Source organism: Trichechus manatus, unplaced genomic scaffold (genome assembly GCF_000243295.1).
Source record: "Trichechus manatus latirostris isolate Lorelei unplaced genomic scaffold, TriManLat1.0 scaffold00013, whole genome shotgun sequence".
NCBI classification, from domain to species: Eukaryota; Metazoa; Chordata; class Mammalia; order Sirenia; family Trichechidae; genus Trichechus; species Trichechus manatus.
The window spans coordinates 20,930,907-20,952,677 of record NW_004443949.1 but is presented as its reverse complement, the minus strand read 5'-3'; the positions used below and the strand labels follow the sequence as shown (position 1 = coordinate 20,952,677).

General features: G+C 35.9%; 1 protein-coding gene across 10 annotated transcripts in view; it reads right to left on the bottom strand.

The window, feature by feature from the left end:
* Positions 1–21,771, bottom strand: part of MYCBP2 (MYC binding protein 2) — a 308,219-nt gene that overhangs the window by 143,794 nt on the left and 142,654 nt on the right. For all 10 annotated transcript variants that reach the window (XM_023726707.1, XM_023726708.1, XM_023726712.1 and 7 more), the window contains 7 exons: positions 15,477–15,649; positions 14,269–14,394; positions 14,054–14,181; positions 8,576–8,667; positions 6,270–6,404; positions 3,856–3,939; positions 313–409 (listed from right to left, as the gene is read on the bottom strand). In XM_023726707.1, the coding sequence (XP_023582475.1) occupies positions 313–409; positions 3,856–3,939; positions 6,270–6,404; positions 8,576–8,667; positions 14,054–14,181; positions 14,269–14,394; positions 15,477–15,649 (835 nt within the window). The remainder of the gene's footprint in view (positions 1–312; positions 410–3,855; positions 3,940–6,269; positions 6,405–8,575; positions 8,668–14,053; positions 14,182–14,268; positions 14,395–15,476; positions 15,650–21,771) is intronic.

The window sequence follows — 21,771 nt, the reverse complement described above, 5'->3', positions numbered from 1 at the left end:
CCTGCCTTAACTTTTCCTTCACTTTCTGATTTCTTGAGCATGTGCATTCGTACATTATTTACTAGCGAACTCACCAGTTATTTTAGAAATAGCAAGGCCAAGTCTGCTGCACATGTTAAAATCAAAGTCAACATCTCTATCTTCCCTTTATCTAAAGCGGGTATTATCTTTGGCCCGGAATATAAATGCCAATATAAATTCAAACCTGAGTTCATAAAGCTATGCTGAGATAAACTCTTAGAAGAGTGGCAAAATGCTGAACATCAAAATGAAACTGAGCCCTGAAAACAAAAGCTTTTAAAAATGGCTTACCACTGAGACAGTTCTAGCAAAAGATCTCTTTAAAATGTGTACAGGTTCACTGGTCTGCTGTTTGCCTTTTGAAGCACTGCCATCACTGGTTGGAAGCCTGAAGGTAGTAGACACATATAACAAATTTATGTTGGAAAGTCCAATGGTATTTTTCTATTAACAATATACATTTTTGCAATAGTGAAATAACTAAATGACACATTTAAATTTTTATGCTAAGTAAAATGCCACTATGGGGCTCGTCAGAAACATTTTCCAGTGTTGACCAACATTTTTAGCATGCGAATACTTCATTTTTTAAATCCTACCCTTATAAGATTGGGTAGAGACCACATATAACAGTTTAAATGCACGAGTAGAAGACAACAAAATAGATAAATGGGACCTCTTTTTATGTTCATCAAAAGACTTTATTAAAAGAGTAAATAGATAATCTAAATAAAAAAACAAAAACAAAAAACCAAACCCGTTGCTGAGAGTTGATTCCGACTCACAGTGACCCTATACGACAGAGTAGAACTGCCCCACAGGGCTTCCAAGGAGGAGCTGGTGGATTCAAACTGCTGACCTTTTGGTTAGCAGCCGTAGCTCTTAAGCACTGCACCACCAAGGCTCCAATCGACAATCTACAGATTGGGAAAAAATTTTCAGAAATGATTCATCTGATAAGGGTCTAATCTCTAAAATCTATACAAAACTGCATCAATTCAACAACAAAAAGACAAGCAACCCAATCACAAAATGGGTGAAGGACATGAACAGAACCTTCACCAAAGAGGATATCCAAGCAGCCAACAAACATTAACCACTAAACATTAACTATTAAACCAAAAACCCATTGCCATACAGTCGATTCTGAGTCCTAGCAATCCAGAGGACAGAGCAGAACTGCCCCACAGGGTTTCCAAGGCTGTACTCTTTACGGGAGCAGACTGCCACATCTTTCTGCTACAGAGCAGCTGGTGGATTCGAACAGCTGACCTTTTGGTTAGCAGCCAAGCACTGCACTACCAGGGATCCCTCATTAGCCATTAGAAAGATGCAAATCAAAACTACAGTAAGATATCGTCTTATCCTGGGTAAAATGGCGTTGATAAAGAAAAATAATCAGGTAACAACAAATGTTGGCGAGGATGTTGGCACTGTAAAATGGTAAAACCACTACGCAAAATGGTATGATGCTTTCTCAAAAAACTAGAAATAGAACTACCCTATGATCCAGCAATCCCACTCCTAGGTATATACCCTTGTTGCTGTTGTTGTTATGTGCCGTCGAGTCGTTTCTGACTCATAACGACCCTATAGGACAGAGTAGTGCTGCCCCATAGGTTTCCAAGGAGTGGCTGGTGGATTCGAATTGCCAATCTTTTGGTTAGCAGCTGAGGTCTTAACTGCTATGCCACCAGGGCTCCTGGGTATATACTTTAGAGACCTAAAAATAATGACATGGAAAGACATACGCACACCTATGTTCATTGCTGCTTTATTCACAATAGGATATAAATGGAAACAACTGAAGTGTCCATTATGGATGAACGGATAAGCAAACTGTGGAACATACATACAGGGGAATACTATGCAACCATAAAGAACAATGATGAGTCCATGAAACATATTATAACGTGGGTGGACCTAGAGGGCATAATGCTTAGTGAAATAAGTCAAGCGTATAAGGACAAATATTGTATGATCCCTCTTTTGTAAGAGGACAAGAATAGATACAGAGAAACCAATGTTCATTGGTAGTTACGGAAAGGGGGTGGGGTAGAAAGTATGCTTTATACAGTAAAGACTAGTTATTTCTGATGATGGGAAAAGTGGCACCGATTGTGGATGTAGTGAGCACAGCACAACCAAAGTAAGAGCAAGCATTTGAGCACATATGGATGAGTACAGGCATAATGGTATACAGGTACGTAGAGGTGTGTACATAGGTGAGAACAGATAGAGAAGTATCTACCAAAACTCGTTGCTGTTGAGTCAATTCTGACTCATAGCAACCCTACAGTACAGAGTAGAACTGCCCCACAGGGTTTCCAAAGAATGACTGGTAGATTCGAACTGCCAATATTTGGGTTAGCAGCCAAGCTCTTAACTACTGTGCCACCAAGGATGTATCTACAGGTATGTGTAAATATGAAAATATGGGTGCAGGCACATATATTCACTGAAGACACAAATACTCATACTCCTCAGACATAACCAAACACCTTCCAACATTGGTTTTCTGGGTTTGAAGGCTTATGACCATAGTCTCATGGGACAACTTGGTCAATTGGCATAACATAGTTCACAAAAATCATGATCTGCATCCTAATGAAGTGAGCAGCATCTGGGGTCTTAAAAGCTTGAGAGTGGTCATCTAAGACACAACTATGGGTCTTGACTCACCAGGAACAAAACAGTAAGAAGGTAACCAAAAGTACAGAGAAGAAACAAGTCTACAACAGCCACAATGTCATCTACCCTGCTACCAGAAGAACTAGATGGTGCCCGGCTCCCACCACTGACCGTTCTGACCAGGGCCACAATAGTTGGTCCTGGAAAGAATGGGACATGAATGTGCAGCAGAACTCAAATTCTTACTTAAAAAGAAAAAAGTCAGACAAAGTGGAACAGCAGAGAACGGCAGAACCCCTGAGACTACTGCCCTGAGACACTCTTTAAACTTATAACCAAGCCTATCCTGAGACCACCTTTTAGTGAAAGAGTAGAGTGGCACACGCACAAAAATATTACCTGTAAGATCAGTTCCCTATTTAAAAACTATCAGTATGAGACCAAAAGGTCAATAAGTTCTCAAAAGCAAAGATGAGAACATAAGGGGATAAGGAAACTGGAGTACTGGAAAGGGAAAAACAGAACACAAAGAGAATGCTGACATTATCAGGGTAAATGTAACTAATGTCACTGAACAATCTGTGCGGAAATTGTCAAATGGGAACCTAACTTGCTGTGTAAACTTAAGCTCAACGAAGTATTACTAAAAAAAAAAGAAAGTACTCAGCACAGTTCCTCAATAAATGTATATATTCAATATATGTGTGAGGAAAGGAGAAAGGAAGGGAGGGCTGAAAACACAGTAAGTAACCACCAGTACCTTATTTTAAAAAAAGAAAAAATATATATATAAATATATATACACACACTCATATATGTATGTATACACAGACAGACAGATACATAGATAGATAGACAGATAAAATGTTGGAGCCCGGTGGCATACTGGTTAAGAGCTCAGCTGGTAATAAAAAGGTTAGCAGCTGGAATCTACCAGCCACTTCCTGGAAACTCTGTGGAGCAGTTCTGCTCTATAGAACTGCCTAAAGGGTTGCTATGAGTCGGAATTTACTCGATGGCAATGGGTTTTGTTTTATTTTTTAATGTTAACTAAAATATTCTTGTTAAATTTAGCTATATTTCTCCCAGTATAATTTGATGAATGCTTAAAATAATTTCTTCCTTATTATAACATATAATTTATCCTGTCTTATTATAGCAAAAGAATAAACCATATTAATTAATTATAAGCATGCTTAATACCTGTATAATAACTGAGGTATCTGACCAGCATTAACATCTGTACCATTATTTGATTTCTTTGAACTCTTAAACTGGAAAACAACCCTAAGAGAAAAAAGAACAATGATAAACAATATGATCCCCTAAAGGAAATAAAAAATTTAACAATCATTTTCAAATCTTATGTTAATCAACAGAGAATCATTCGGGGGGGAGAAAAAAGGAAAAATGTATCATTCTGATTTTAGCACTAGCTATGAATGGCTGAATCAGTAAAAACTAGGAATTGAACCTGATTAGAAATCTGCTCCTGTGTGATAGCTGTCCTCAGCGTGCAGGTTTAGAGGCCCAATTCCTGGCTCCCACACCCCCAAGCTCAGCTTTACCCAGAGCAGTAAACTTTTAAAAAAAGTTTCAACTTAAAAACAGTTTAAAATCCACTCAACTAGATACATTAAAAGCATCTAGCTTCAAAATGTCAAAATGTCCAAGGCTGACTGAACTGTATATTGGGAATCATCTAATCCAGGGTCAAAGCAGTCATTCAATTCTAGCATACAATCTTAGAGTAAATTGAAGAGATACATGCAATAAAAGAATTAAATTTTTCTATAGCATTCTACTTAAATAGAGTCAACAACATGAAGTTCACCTCCTAATCAGTCTGTTCCATTTTTGGACGGTTCTTTTATGAGTTGAACTAAACTGAAATTATATAACTTCTAGCCATTTCAAATAGTTTATGTTCCAGAGTAATAAAAAATAAACTGCCATTCTCTTACAAATGACAGGGCTTTCAAACACATGAATTAGAGTGATAGAGTACAAATAACATTGGATTTAGAGTCAAGAGGCTCCAGGCCCAGATTTGGTTCAGCCACATAGTAACCATATGACTCTAAGCAAACCTTTTCATTGTTTCAATGTTTCCCTATTTTCCCTACTCCTCAATTTTCCCTGCTTCTCTAAAATGAAGCTAATAACTGGCTTACAAAGTTGTTGAGGGCATCATACGACAGAATACACATGAAAATATTTCATAAACTGAAAAGTTTACATGAAAGTTATTTTAAAAGTTATTTTTAACAGTAAAACTTTCCCTAATCTTAGATGAAGGGAAGGACAGCACACACTACGGAGGAAGTCAGCACAACTGGACTAAACTAAAGCTAAGAAATTTCCTGAATACAACCAAACACATCAAGGGATAGAGTAGCAGGGGCAGGGGTCTGGGGACCATGCTTTCAGGGGACATTTAGGTCAACTGGCATAACAAAGTTTTTGAAGAAAATGTTCTGCATCCCACTTTGGTGAGTGGCGCCCGGGGTCTTAAAAGCTTGCAAGCAGCCATCTAAGACATATCACTTGGTCCCAACCCACCTGGAGTAAAGGAGAATGAAGAACACCATGGACCAAGGCAAGTATTAGTCCAAGGGACAGAAAGGGCAACATAAACCAGAGACTTCATCAGCCTGAGACCAGAAGAACTAAATGGTGACTGGCTACACCACAACGACCGCTCTGATAGGGAACACAACAGAGAGTCCCTGATGGAGCAGGAGAAAAGTGGGGTGCAGAACACAAATTCTAGTAAAAAGACCAGACTTAATGGTTTGATAGAGACTGGAGGGACCCTAGAAGACGTGGCCCCCGGGCTCTCTGTGAGTCCAAAACTAAAACCATTCCCAAGGCCAACTCTTCAAAGATTAGACTGGACAATGGGACATAAAATGATACTTGTGTAGAGTGCTTCTTAGCTTAAGAAGATACATGAGATTAAATGAGCAGCTCTCATCCAGAGGCGAGATGAGAAGGCAGAGAGGGTCAGGAGCTGGTTGAATGGATATGGGAAATCCAGGGTGGAAAGGAAGACTGTGCTGTCACAGTATAGGGAGAGCAAGTAGGGTCACAAAACAATGTATGTATAAATTTTTGTATGAGAGACTAACTTGAATTGTAAACTTTCACTTAAAGCACAATAAAATGTAAAAAAAAAAAACCTTTCCCTACATGTTATTAAAATCATACCATCTTACATTGCTGAAGTTCTAAAATTTATCAACTGTTTTCATTTGAACTGTCAAATTTAATAACAAATATATAGATATACTTATGGTTTCCAAACTCCTCACTATCCTGTAACCTTCCTCTGTATAATGTCTCATTTGGAAATAAGCTTTTCTAAGGATGTAGTATCCAGAAAAACTACAAATGCTATCTGACAAGAGCAAAGAACAATAGTCCTATTATCTCTCTTATTCTGTCTAAACTTAATTTGGCATAAGATTACATGATTTTAGTTTTTTTTAGCTGTTATATTATGCTCTAGTCTTATTAAGCCCTTTATCCTACTGAGCGTCCTCTGAGTTTTCAAAACAATATTCCACCAACATGAATGAGAGTTCACTTAAGTAATAATGAAACACTTCTCTTACCCATCATCTGTGGTAATAGAAGCTTGTCCGTGAGATCCACAGTCACTGCTGGGTCCTGACACTCGAGCCCAGGCTACATACCACCATCCAGCTTGCAGCAGAACTGGTTCATCAAACATCATTGCATATTTTTCTCTGGGAGAAAAATTAGTGAGTTACAGACAATGCCTATGCACTGCTCAGCTACATACACTTATTTAAAAAATTACTTATAAAGAAAACATGAAGTTAATTGTATTACAAAATTCTTGTTAAATAACATTAAAGAGCCTAGATAAGAACACAAAATAAATAATAATTATGTGTATTGATGATACAATTATATTTCTTCCCCTTCTTCTTGAACTTTAAAACTTACAAAAATTTATAAAATTTTTGTATTAAAATAAGACAATTTTTAAAACTGCTATTAAAAAGCATGCAAGTTAGCTGGAAAATGAAAACTTGAACTTTTCTTTATAAAATGGAACTAATGTTGATTTAAAAAGTTCATTTATCAATAAAATTTATTTTGAAAGGGAGGACAGTGTCATGGTTAAGAAAACAGCTCTGGAGTCAGAATGCCAGGGTTCAAGGACTGGCTTTGCTACTTGCTAGGTAGGTGACCTTGGGCAAGTTATTATATTTTCTTTGTACCTCAGTTTCTTCATCTGTAAAACAGGGATGAATGTAACGTCTAGTTCATAGTGTTCTTCTGACAACTGAGCTCATTCAGCTAAGGTGTTGAAACTACCCGTCACATAGTAACTACACAAAAAATGTTTGCAATTTTTAAAATTATTATTATTATCCATATGAATGAGAAACTATGCTAGCTACTCTAGAAAAACAAAAGTAAAACTTGAGAGTTTTGGTGCTCAAGAAGTTTACTAATTTAGGAGGACAGAAAACATATGTATATAAATAAGAGTATCTGATAAAGAATATAAGCAAGTCACAAAAATCTAAGTAACAGAATAGAAGGATTGGGAAAGACAAGGCATTTGGAAATTTTATTGGGTGTACTTCGGATAGAGAGAAGAATAAAAGGCATTTCACAAAAGGGGGAGAATGGCATGAACTGCTCTATACAAGTATGAAGGTACAGGACAAGATCGTGAAATGGCAAGGAGCCCAGCTTAGTATTAAGATAGATGCAGAAGAGTAGTCGGCAGAAAGTCAGAAAAGAAGCTGTGACAGATTACAGAAGTCCCTTAATGCAAGCCTTAGGAGTCTGGGCATTGTTTAACAGGCAAATGGAAATAAAAAAAAATCTAAATGATTCTCTAAATAAGAAAGCACACATTATATTTTTGAGTCATAATCATATGTTCAAAAATAACTTCTAAATAGCAATAGTATCTTAAGGCTTCATTAAAAATTAATTAACTATCAGTTAACTTTCCTGAAATTTCCCCTAATCTTCATTTGTATAAAATATAAAAAGCTACCTGGTTAATGTCGAAAGTGAAGAAATGGTCAAAAATTTTTTCAGGTTTACTATTTTGTTCTCAAATGTATTTATCTGCAAAAAGCAAACTCAATGCCTTACTACCATCCTTATTTCAGAAAATATACATTTTCACTAGCAAAAAGCAAAAATGCATACCATAATAGGTTTTCTTAAGATAGTTATTCTTGGGAAGTATAGTGTATCATTTATTATTATGAATCTCAATTTATCTTTTTTTCTCATAATATTTTCTGATTCAAATCACTAACTTGTCATAACAGAATGTTGAGATGATTCTTAGGATTACACAGAAAGGACTGATAAACTCTATTGCTAAATGAATCTTCATAATTAAACATAGTAATCTGGTAACCTCCCAAGAGATATCAGTAAAGCTGTTCACCTCCCCACGTGTATTATGATCAATGGTAAACTACTGGTGTGGTGAATCTGAATCATGGTCAGTATAACCACTTGAAGGTATATACATAATGCTACAAGTAACAGATAATTGTAGGCAGTATCACATCACATCACTGAACACTGGCATACTAGGTGTTCCCTGAGGGATGTATGAAAATAAAAGTAAAAAGTGTGCAAAATATCTGTATACATCATACATCCATCTTATCTTTAATACAGAAATAGTCAATTTATCTTGTGAATTACAAATGTGAAGAGGATATGACTAGTCTTAATACAGCACAGTCAAAAGCAATTCTTATTATCTAACATAGAATTTAACTTCTTATGCATCTGAAATTAACAGCACAGATTTTTAAAATTTCCTTTTAAAATTATATTTATTTATTTACAATGGATTTTTAATTTTAAGTAGGTAAGGATTACACTAAATAATGAACAAATCATTTACCTAGCAGCACAGTCATAAGCCAACACATCAGTCTCTGCAAGAAGGTCTCCATCAGTTTCATGATCTCCTCCATCAGGCCCCAACTCAAACAGCTGAGGAAAGGAAAAAACAAAACAAAAACCACATTTCGCCCAATCATTCAGTTATATAAATTAATTGAATAATATGTGTATAATTTTGTGTGTGTCCAATATATGCTTGACTTTACACAATGTAAAAATCAGAGTTCCTGCTTTTCTAACACTATCAAGTGATAAATACGAATATACATGTATAAATTATGAAACGTACAATGTTTTACAGCATATATTAATCTTGGTTTTCTATCTTATAATTCATCTACTTATAACAAACACTCAAAATATACAAAAAGTTCTGTACCCAATATAAACATCTGTAGAATATTATCTAAGAGTTCTCAAGCGAGGTAGAAACTAGGGTCTAAGTTTTGAGGTTAGATTCCCTAGAGTAGAATCCTGCTTCACTACTTACTAGCTGTGAGATTCTGGGACCCAATTCACTCATTTGTAAAAAGGGATGGATACTAATAGTGCCCACATCATAGCAGATATGATACTTAAATGATCTAATACTTATGGAATACTCAGAAAAATACCCTACAAATAAGGCTTGAAAAAGTTATGGAGAAAGAGAGAAGTAACAGAAGAATCCTAAAAAGTAGTAACAAAAAATAGTTCAAATTAATATGGCATGGGAAAAAGGAGTAATGAAGGGTAAGGGAGTGGGGAGTAGGGGGAGGTCATAAAAAAAGAGGGAAGGATCACAGAGTCTGGATAAAGGACACAAAAAAGAGATATCAACATAGAAAATGGTTGTGAAATAAGAGGAGAATTATGAGTTTGACGTCTTCATAAAATATGGACTAATATGTGTATTAAAAAAACAACTTATTTCTCTGGAGAGTTACAGCAGGTGAACTAGAAGGAAGGTAGAGAAATACTGATAAGCAAGAGAAGGAGGCATTAAAATTTACTAACTGGGTATTGTGTTAGATGTCTTAATTTTTCAATTATATGCTAATGACTTAAACATCTTTTTCCAGCCCAGATTTTCCCCTTGACCTTCAGATCCTTATTCTCAACAGTCATTGGATTCCTCCAAGTGGCTCAATCTCAAAAGTGATTCATCTCTCCCTCGTCCTATCTTCCCTGTTATAATTAATATTACTATCATTCACCTAGTCACCAAAATAAAAAACCTAACAATAACCCTTTTTTCCGTATCTCTCTGTCGTCACTGTATCTACTCTACTGCTCATAACAAAGCTTGTCAATTCAACCATATTCACCATCACTGCCTGGAAAATGTCAGTAATCACTTTAACTAGTCTTCTTAGCTACGTTTTCTCCTTGCTCTAATCCATATTCCACAAAGTAGAGGGTTTTCTTTTTTTAATGACTTTTGGAAGTCTTTTTTAAATGAGTATCTGATCAGAATATTTTAATTGAAAATTCATCCATGATTTTTATCTCTTTCTTCATAGCATGATATAAAAGTCCTTAATGATTTGCCCCTAACCTGACCCTCCTGCTTATTTTCAACCAAATTTTTGAACACATTCTATGGGCCAGGCACAGTTCTAGGAACTGGGCATACAGGAGTGAATAATACAAAAACAAGCAAATAAACAAAGGAAGACCAAAAAAATGAGAAGCCATTGGGAGCGAGTGTGTGGTAAGAGAGGGGACTTACAGTTTTACGTAGGCTTACCAGGGAGTCAAGACCTGACGGTGATGAGAAAGTGAGTCACCCAGCTACTGAAATGAAGAGAGCTCTAGTCTGAGAGTACAGCAGGTGCAAAGGTCTTGAGGCTTCATTGAGCCTGGCACGCTTGAGGAGTGATAAGCAGGCCAGCGTGCCAGGATTAGAGTGAAGCAACTAGTATAAAATGAGGTCAGAGAAGCAATGAAGTTAGTTCTGTAGGGTTTTGTAGGTCCTTGTTAAGACACGTGGCTTTTATTCTAATATAGGAAGACACAGGAGGATTCTGAACAGAGGAGTGATATATTATGGTGTAAATATTAACAGAACCACTCCAATTACTGTGTTGAGAATACAATGGAAGAGACAAGTACAGAAGCAGAATACCAGTTGGGAGGCTACTGTAATAATCCAGGTGACAATGGTTGTGGTTTGGACTAAAGGGGTACCTGTAGCAGTTTTCAGAAGTGGTTAAATTCTAGATTTGTTTTGAAAGACGAGTCAAGGATGACTCCAAGATTTTTGGCTTGAACAAGTAGAAAAATGAAGTTACCTACATTCTGAACCATTTAACTGAAATGGGAAAGAATGTAGGGACGGCAGGTTTAGGGAAGTCATCAGAAGCTCTATTACGGACATGTTATATCTGAAATGCCTATCAGATATCCAATTAGAGATGCCAATTGTACATATGACTCTGGAAGTCAGGGGAGAGCTCTACAAATTTGAGAGTCATCAGAGAAAAAAATATTTAAAGCCATGAGGCTGGATCACTATGGGAGTGAGTATACTCAAAAGGATGAGCAAGAACTGAGCTCTAAGCACTCCAACATTTAGAGGTTAGAGAGATCATGAAGGACCAGCAAAAAGACAAAGAATAGTCAGTGAGACAGGAGGAAAATGTTTTGATAGTCAAGTGAAGAAAGTATTTCAAAGAAGAGATCAATTGCATTAAATTTTGCCCATTGGTCAAGAAAGAAGAGGCCACTGGATTTAGCAATAGAGAGGTTATCAGTGTCCCTGACAAGAGCAGTTTCAGTGGAATGGTTGGGGCCAAAGCCTGAGTGGAAGGAATGGCAAGAAAGAGAACGGAGACAGAAAGTAGGGGAATTCCTTCAACAAGCAGCTAACAGGTGCTAAGGAAAAAAAAAAAAAACAAAAAACCTGTTTGAACGCTCCCCCTGCTACTGGCTCCTTTTCATTCTTCAGGTGTCTGCTCAAATGTTTCTTAGTCAAAGAGCCTTCTCTGATCACTCTATATAAAGTATGATGGCTCCCTCTGCCAGTTACTCTTTCACACATCACTCAATTTACTAACTACAAAACACCAAAATCTTTTGTCTGTTTGGTTGAAAACACTAAACCTAGCACCTGGAAAAAACCCTAGGATGTAGGTGGCATTCAATAAATATTTATAAAATGTGACATAAATGAATGCATCAATTTTAGCTCATTAATTTGTCTCTTTCACTAAGCAATAAGTTCTGTAAAGGTGAGAACTATCTTGTTCTTCTGAGACCAAAAAGTTTGAGACTATGTATAGAGACCAGGCAGCTGGTCCAAGACAAATAGCTTTGCTTAGGGTAGTGATGGAAGAGCTTTTATCAATGGAGGGAAAAGATGAAGGGGGAGCTATCAAGAAGAACATCTAGGTTTCGGGCTTATGTAACAGGCATATGGTGGGTGGTACTGATCATGAGAAAGGGATCACTAGAAGAGAGTCAGGTCCTGGGGAAAGATCACAAATTCAGTTTAGATATAATGACTGACATGCTTTTAAAACATTTACAAGAAAAAAGAAGTCTGAGCTGGAGATATAAATTTGGGCATGACGGTGGGTTGATGGTAATTGAAAGTCTGATTAGGAACAATGACTAGGAGAAAATACAGAGTGAAGAAATAGGGTCTAGGGCTGGGCTTAGAGGAACTCCAACATTCATTGACCAGGTAGAAAAGGATGAACTGACAAGGAGATGGAAGAAACAACCAGAGGTATGGAAATAAAACAAAATCAGTAAGGGACTTAACTTCTGGAGGGTGTGGCGGGGAGGTGTGGCGGAGAGCAAACCTTAGAAAGGTGGAGGAAGAAAAATAAAATTCCTGTTGGAAAGCTTTAAATTCACTCAATGAATACAAAACAAGATCATTTCCAGATAATGGAGGAGTGAGGCAGTATTTGAGCCTTGAAAAAGAAAAACATGGCACACATATGTGGAAAGCCTCTATAATTCTATACCACTACTACTGAAAATAAGTTCCACTATGGAGTTCAATACTATTAAAAAACTCTCAGGGGCATGGGGTGGAAATCCTCCTCATGAACTGCCTTCACACTTACTAGACATTGCCAACTAGAATTATATAACTCATTCAGTTTGCACCTCTGTCTTAACTTTGAATGAAGACATCTTAAAATAACCATTTTTTTATATTGTGGTAAATATATACGTAACTAAACATGTTCCATTTCAACATTCGTCACACGTACAATTTAGTGACACTGTGTTCATCATGTTGGGTAACCATCACCATTATCTGTTTCCAAATTTTCTATCATTTTTAACAGAAGCTCAGTGTCTCCTAAGCAATGACTTCACCTACCTCTGGTAATCACTAATAACCTAAAATAATCATTTTGATGCAGGTGCTCATCAAAATGAGCCAGAGAATAAAACTATTGTTTTTCTTATTACCAACATATACAAGCTACCAAAAAACCAAACCCATTGCCATTGATTCGATTCCAACTCATGCAACAGACACCCTCAATCATTATTCTGTCCTTGTACTCTAAATGGCTACAGGCACTTTTAATTCTATTAATTCCTATATTACCTGCATTTTTTTTTAGTGTATGTATTTCAACTTTAACCAGAAATTGACAGATAATTTTTGAAGTTCATCAGCGCTGGTTTGGGCTAAAAAGCGGCGTAGCCTCAAAAATCATTATAATTTTTGGGTATTATTGAGAGACCTAAGAAAATATTTCCTAAATAGATGACAATAAATCGAGAATATTTTACTTTATACTGAAATTGAGGCAGAAGATACAGCATTCTCTTCTTTTCGGAACAAAATCAGATAATTTGAGAAGCAGAGTATTCAAGCTATTAGTGAATTTTCCAAAAAATGAGCATATACTTGGTGTAGAAAAATTGCTGGCCCTTTAGAAGATGAGTCAGAATCGAGTCAATGGCAATGGGTTTGGTTTTGGCTTTTTTCTGAGACGAAGAAGTGTGGAAAATGATGGCAGTTGATTATTTTTAGCTTGTCTACCAGATGGAATCCAACCCCTATACTCTTATCTCTCACCTTATCTCTGATCCTCACTGCTGGGGTGATTATGTTGCCTGTTTGCATAATATCTGGTGATAAAAATGCTAAGAACTTTTTAAGCTGTGTAAAAATGTCTCTGCACCAAAACAACTGTGCTTCTGGTCATTAAAATAGCTGTAAGAAAATGGTCACATAAAAAGGTGCTGCTGTTCCTAGACCACTAGGAAGGTCAGCACAAAGGACTGAGATTGACCTTCATAGCCTTTTAGTCTTATATTATTGAAAAATCATTTTCCTTTCATTTCTTCCCTTCTTACTTTACTTTTAATTTTTTCATCCGAGTTAATGATTTAGTATTATTGTATTAGTTTTTAGCAGTGTTTCCTCAAGCCCTTTCGAAAATGAAGCACTACATAAAAGAATAAAGTCAAAACCAACATCTTCAAATAAACAGGACAACAGTGTCAATGAACTGCTCACCTTAATTTTAGCAGTATATTCTCCTCTACCTCCAAACAGACCGAGACCACCAAGTAAAATATCAGTGTCTGAACTAAAACGTATAGCTTCTACTGAGTGGGCAGAGTAACCCCAGCCCCCTCCATGACCTAAAAGATATAAATAATAATTTGTTCTAAAATATCCATATACATTTCAGTTATAAGACAATACTTCCTAAACATAAGTACACATACTTTCAAACCTGTTTACCACACTATAATCTTCTTTGGAATAAACTTTCATCACTGCTTGAGTCTCCTCTTCTGTACTTGCAACACCCATTTTTAAATCCTGCATAGCTGCCAAGGTATCAAGACAACCTAAAACAACAAACAAAATTCAACTCCTTGAAAGTAAAATCTTCCATGGTACTTACTAATGACATGGGATACTACAGGGGATACATTTAAATAAGGAAATGAACTCTGAGTATGCTCAACAAATTATTCCATGTTTTAAACATAGTTTCATGGAAGAATACTTACGCCAATAAAAATTCTCCTCTTCCTAGGTAATTATCATATTTAAACATACACTATTTGGCATCGTTTTGCACAAAACTGTCTCTCTGAAAAGTTGGAATCTCTTGAGCTTTGATTCCTTATAAGCTTCTTCATTTTATGAGAGTCTCTGAATTATTTTTATTTGATTCTTAAAGCAGTTTGAGGCAGACACATTAGCCAGAAATAACCTTAACTAATGCTAGTTTTGGATGTTTACAATGGTTACCCAGTAAAATTTGTGAAAAAGGAAGCAAGGTATTTAAGATCTAGTAATTATACTTAGAATTATGACCTCACGATTATAAATACTAGATAAACATAAATGAATCTTTTAAGGATCATTTTAAAAATCAATATAGTAAGTAGTTAAATTGGTATAAAATTTTCAGCAATAACATACATGGATTGAAAAAGTACTATATTTCAAATTAAGTAAACAGAAGTAAAGTTCATATGCTGTGGAAAACTGTTATGTAAGAAAAAAGCACTATCTATAAAAATTCATACAATATTTTATAGAATTTGTTATTCTGAAGTACTGTATATAAATGTTACAATTACATATTTGAATACTGAATTTACATCTCTAAAAGTATATATATTCAAGTTAACCAAAACACTATTTTTTAAAGATCTACCTATTAAGAAAATTATTCAGGGCTGCTTAACATTTGGCCACACATGAACCTTTCATGTTGTTGGCATAGGTCTGATTGTCCTGCTGTCTGTAGAATAAGCCTCTTCAAGACAGAGAACATCACTTATTTTATACCTAGCATATTGTTAATTTTTAACACAAATAAGTCACATACAAATCTAGAGACTCTACAAATGAAAACAAAACAAAAAATCTCAATCCACATCAACAAAAATTGGCGAACATCAAACAGCAACCCTACCTAGAATGTGCAAAGCTGCGTGAGATCGGGTGGTGAGAGCCCTTGATCCTGTAGGTAAGGCAAGTTCAGGACTTAGAATACTACATCTGGACTGCATGTCTGCTGCAGAGGGGAGTCTGGCATCAGCAACCACTGCATTGTAACACCACAGCTCTCTAGTGTTTGGTCGAAACCTTTGAAGAAAGACAATAATTACAGTACCTAAGCAGTTTCATTAAAAAAAATTTTGAAACATAATTTATGAGCTCATAATTTTCCATATCTGAATTAAACACATAAATGAAACAATTTATGTCACTACGAGTGAAATAATTTGAACAAAGCAGTAATATGGATCACAACATTTCATGAATAATATGGTAACTGTGTATTTAAAAATTTGATGCATACATAGAAAATATGAAAAACCTGTATAGCAGAAACACCACAAAAATAGTTTAAAGATAAGGGTCAAGTTAAAGAAAACATGTGAAACAAAATGATGATTTGAATCGAATTCTAAGAAATGTGAAACAAACTATGAGACAAAGCAACAACATCCATGATGTGTAAGAGCTCCTACAACTCAGTAAGGTAAGAGACTACCAATAGTAAAAACAGGCAAAGAACATGAAATGCTGTTCTCTAAAAAGAAACACAAATAGACTGTATGTAGATGTCCAATATTACTAATAAACGGTAAAGCACCAATAAAAAACAAAGAATGCACAATGCCCTCCTGCCATTGTCCCATTTCTCTTACTTCTTTCATAAGAAAATTCTCAAAAAGCTGACTCCATTTCCTGACATCTTTCATTCTATGCATTCTTTTTGGAAACACTATTTGTATTAATCATTGAGTAGATACAAAAAGAACAGTCACAAATATTTTTGAAAATAAGGTTATGAAGAACAGTGACACAATATACACTAGCTAAAAGAACATTACCATTAACTTTTAAGTCCTCTGTGTCTCCCTCCCTGGTCCAAATGCCTTTCTTTCCACTCTCAGAGGGAACCGTTATCCTAAATTTTAAGTTTATCATTCGCTTGCTTTTTTATATAACTTTCCATATGTTTGTATCAAAGAGATATGTTAATTAAGTTTCAGGCTTCTGAACAGTATATAAATGGATATACTGTTACAGATACACTTTACATATTCTTCTGGGGCTTGCTATTTTCAAACAACAGAGTATTCTTGCAATGTATTTATGCTGTGGCATATAGCTTAAAATTCATTCACTCACATTGCTGTAGAATATTCCCTCATGTGACTATATCGCAAGTGTATGTCCACTGTATTACTGATAACAAAAACCACCCAATTTTCCAACACAATTGTGCTGCTATAAATAACACATATGCTCCTAAAGTATATGTGCAAGACTACAGGGCCTAGATCTTTAGGGAAATTACAAATTCTCAGTGTGTATGAATGTCAGTATTACAAAAAAAACCTCTTGCTGTGGATCGATACCAACTCACAGTGAACCCACAGGACATAGCAGAACTGCCTCATAGGGTTTCCAAGGGTGTAATCTTTATTGAAGCAGACTGCCATATCTTTCTCCTGCGGAGCAGCCGGTGGGATCAAGAACCCCAGCACTTAACCACTGTAACACCTGGGCTCCTTCTTACCAAACCAAAGCCTGCTGCCATCAAGTTGACACTGACTCATTCTTACTGGGTTATGAAATGGTGTCTCATTGTTGCCTTAATTTGCTTTACCTCACGATTACCAAGAGAGATCATCTTCTCATATGCCTTATGAGCCATTTTATTTCCATTTTTGTGAACAGCCTGTTAAGTCATTTGTCCATTTTTCTATTGGGGTTATTTGTTTCTTACTGATGCACAGGAATTCTTTATATAATCTTTGATACTAATTTTCATATAATATCTTTTCCATATATTTTGGTTTGTTTTTACTGTATTTAAGGGAGTCTTCTGATTAAAAAGGAAACCCTGGTGGTGTAGTGGTTAAGAGTTCAGCTGGTAACCAAAAGGTCGGCAGTTTGAATCCACCAAGTGCAACCTGGAAATCCTACGGGGCAGTTCTACTCTGTCCTACAGGGTCACTATGAGTTGGAATCAACTCAATGGCAATGGGTCTGATTAAAAAAAAAATTAATTTTAATGTAGTTTAATTTAGTAAACTTTTTCACTGTGTTTTGAGTTCATGTCTTAAGAACTTTTCCCCTAACTAAAAGTCATATTCTTTTATATTGTCTTGTAAAAGTTTTTAGTTATCTAAGTCATATTTAAGTCTCTAATCCACCTATATTTATTTTTTGCTACACACATGAAGCGAGTTTGGTATCCAATTTCCTTTTTTTTTTTTCATTTGGATCATTAAGCACCATTGATTGAGAAAGCTATCCTTTACGTACAAATCTGAAATATAAGCTATTTCTGACATGTACCAAATTTTCAAGAGAATCAGTGTTTTCCATACAGACATACTAGCTGTGAAAATGAGTTTTTTTTATTTCATCCCAATCATTATATATTACACACTCTATTTCTTTTTCTTTGCTAAGTATTCTAACTAGGATCTCCTATATAATATTAAAGAGAATTGCTTCAACATTTGATCATTAATTATAATGTTCTGTAGAAAAGAAATATTTCTAAAGAAATAGGTATTTCCCTCTTATTCATGACTTACCATCAGTTTTGATAAAGAAAAACATCTTAAGAGTGTGTCAAACGCTTTTTCTGTACTGTTTAGATGACTGATATGGAAATTTATATAACTTGGTCTTATAATAAAACCATCCTTGCATTTCTGGCATGAATCCAACTTAACCATTACGCATTATCTTTTTAATACATGGCTAAATTCTCTTGGCTAATATTTTATTTAGGATTTCTGCATCTAATAGAATGGGCCCATAATTTCCTTTTTTATTTATTCATTTGGTCTGTTTCTTCTTCAAGTTTTTGCATTAGTTTATGCAGCCCTCATTTAAAGAAAAGTTAGGGGATGTTCACTTTCTTTATTATCTATAAGAATGAAATAACTCATATATACATTTGGCAAAACTCACTGTTAGAAATATTTTGGCCTGGTATTATTTTTGAGGAATGTTTTATACTATTGATTTAATTTTTAATGTTTATAGAACTATTCAGATTTCTATTCATTCTTTTATCAGTTATATTTTTCATGAGCTATATTTTTATCAGAATTTCCCATTTAACTGCCCAAATTTATTTATAATAGCCTCTTCTTATTTTTTCAATCATTGCAGCATCTGTTGTTACCTAACATTCCCTAGGAGGGTCTGTGGCAACATTCTGGAACCAAGCACGTTAGTATATCTACAATTCAATGAATACTCACATAAAGTAGTATAAAGATTAAAAATAATTTAATATAAGTTCAAGTCAGGTTTTTCTCCTAAATTAGTTACTGAAAGCATGTTTGGCAATCAGAGCTTTGGGCTTTCAGATTGTAGATCTGTATTTCACTGTCTGTAGTCTCCACACTAATAACAAATAAATTAGTTACTATATGTTAAAGTACTTAAAATAGTTCTTGGCACAATATAAATTCTATGAAAGTAGCTGCTATTACTGGTAGCATTAATATGATTCCATTATTGCTTCTGAAAAGTCCTATTAATCTAAATGTTGTTCCTTTGTAGATAATCATTCTTCTCTCTGGTTGCTTTTAAGTTTTTCTCTTGGTCTTTAGAGTTCCATAGTTTCACTACAATGTATGTTGATCGTAGATAACGGAAACACATTTCTAATGTCTGTGAATTTAAATCCTTTATCTAGCACTCATCTGTCAGTTTGTCGTACTGTGGTGGTTTATGTGTTGCTGTGATGCTAGAAGCTATGCCACCAGGAGGGTCCACCAGCAGGGTCACCCATGGTGGACACATTTCAGCAGAGTTTCCAGATTAAGACAGACTGGGAAGAAGGACCTGGCGATCTATTTCTGAAAAAACTGGCCAGTGAAAATCTTTTGGATATCAGAGGAACACTGTCTAATATACTGCCAGAGGATTAGCCCATCAAGTTAGAAGGCACTCAAAACACAACTGGGGAAGAGCCGCCTCCTCCAAGTAGAGTCAACCTTAATGACTTGGATGGAGTCAAGCTTTTGGGACCTTCATCTGCTGATGTGGCACGACTCAAAATGAGAAGAAATAGCTGTAAACATCCACCAGTAATCAGAACATGAAATGTACTGAGTATGAATGAAGGGAAATCGGAAGTCATCAAAAATGAAATGGAACACAAAACATTGATATCCCAGGCACTGGTGAGCTGAAATGGACTAGTACTGACCATTATGAATAAGACAATCATATGGTCTACTATGCCAGGAATGACAAATTGAAGATGGATGGCATCACATTCATCGTCAAAAAGAACATTTAAAGATCTCTCCTGAAGTACAAAGCTGCTACTAATAGGATAATATCTATAGGCCTGTAAGGAAGACCAGTTAACAACTATTATTCAATTTACGTACCAACCACTAATGCCAAAGATGAAGAAACTGAAGACTTTTACTAACTTCTGCAGTCTGCTATTGATCAAATATGCAATCAAGATGCATTGATAATTACTGCTGACTAGAATGCCAAAGTGGGAAACGAAGAAGGATCAGTAGTTGGAAAACACAGCCTAGTGATAGAAATGATGCTGGAGAGCTCATGATAGAATTTTGCCAAGACCAATGACTTACTCAGGGCAATACCTTTTATCAACAACATAAATGGCAAGTATACACATAGACCTCACTGGATGGAATGCACAGGAATTAAATCGACTACATCTGTGGAAACAAATGATGGAAAAGCTCAACATAATCAGTCAGAACAAGGCCAGGGGCCGACTGCAGAATAGATTATCATCGCTCATATACAAGTTAAAGCTGAAGATGAAGAAAATTAAACAAGTCCATGAGAGCCAAAATATGACCTTTAGTATAACTAACCTGAATTCAGAGACCAACTCAAGAACAGATCTGATGCACTGAACACTAATGACTGAAGACCAGACGAGTTTTGGGATGACATCAAGGACATTATACATGAAGAAAGCAAAAGGTCATTAAAAAGACAGGAAAGAGAGATAAGACCAAAAACCAGGAAAGGTGTGAGTCAAGTTGTATCCTTTCACCACAGTTATTCAATCTATAAGCTGAGCAAATAATTTGAGAAGCTGGACTATATGAAGAAGTGTGCAGCATCAAGAATGGAGGAAGACTGATTAATATCTGCGATATGCAGGTGACACAACCTTGCTTGCTGCAAGTGAAGAGGCCTTGAAGCACTTACTTTGATGAAGATCAAATACTACAGCCTTCAGTATGGATTACACCCCTTAATATACAGAAAAGAAAAATTCTCACAACTGGACCAATAAGCAACATCATGATAAACGGAGAAAATACTGATGTTGTTAAGGATTTCATTTTACTTGCATCCATATTCAACACCCATGGAAGCAGGAGTCAAGAAATCAAACAATGTATTACATTGGGCAAATATGGTGCAAAAGGCCTCTTTAAAGTGTTAACTAGCAAAGATGTCACTTTGAGGACTAAGGTGCACCTGACCCAAGCCATGCTATTTTCAACCACCTCATATGCATGCGAAAGCTGGACAATGAATAAGGAAGACCAAAGAAGAATTAATGCCTTTGAATTACAGTGTTGGTGAAGAATACTGAATATACTTCATGGACTGACAGAAGAATGAACAAATCTGTCTTGGAAGTGCAGCCAGAATGCTCCTTGGAAGCGAGGATAGTGAGACTTCATCTTGCTTACTTTGGACATGTTACCAGGAGGGACCAGTCCCTGGAGAAGGACATCATGCTTGATAAAGGAGAGGATCAGCAAAAAAGAGGAAGGCTTTCAATGAAACGGACTGACAAAGTGGCCATAACAATGGGCTCAAACACAGCAATGATCATGAGGATGGCACAGGACTGGGCAGTGTTTCATTCTATTGTGAATGGGGTCCCTATGACTTTGAACTGATTTGATGGCACGTAACAACAACAACTGTTCAAATATGGTTTCTCTGTATTCTCTAATCTATCCTTCTAATCTCTAATATCATCATAGTGGTTGCACCATTTTACATTCCCAATCGCAATGTATGACAGTTTCAATCTCCCCACAGCCTCGCCAGCACATACTGTTTTCTGAATTTTTATCAGGGCCATTATTGCAGGGGTAGATGGTATCTCACTGTGGTTTTGATCTGCATCTCTCCAACGGCTAATGATCATGAGCATCTTTTCATGTATTTGTTGGCCGCCTGAATGTCCTCTTTGGTGAAGT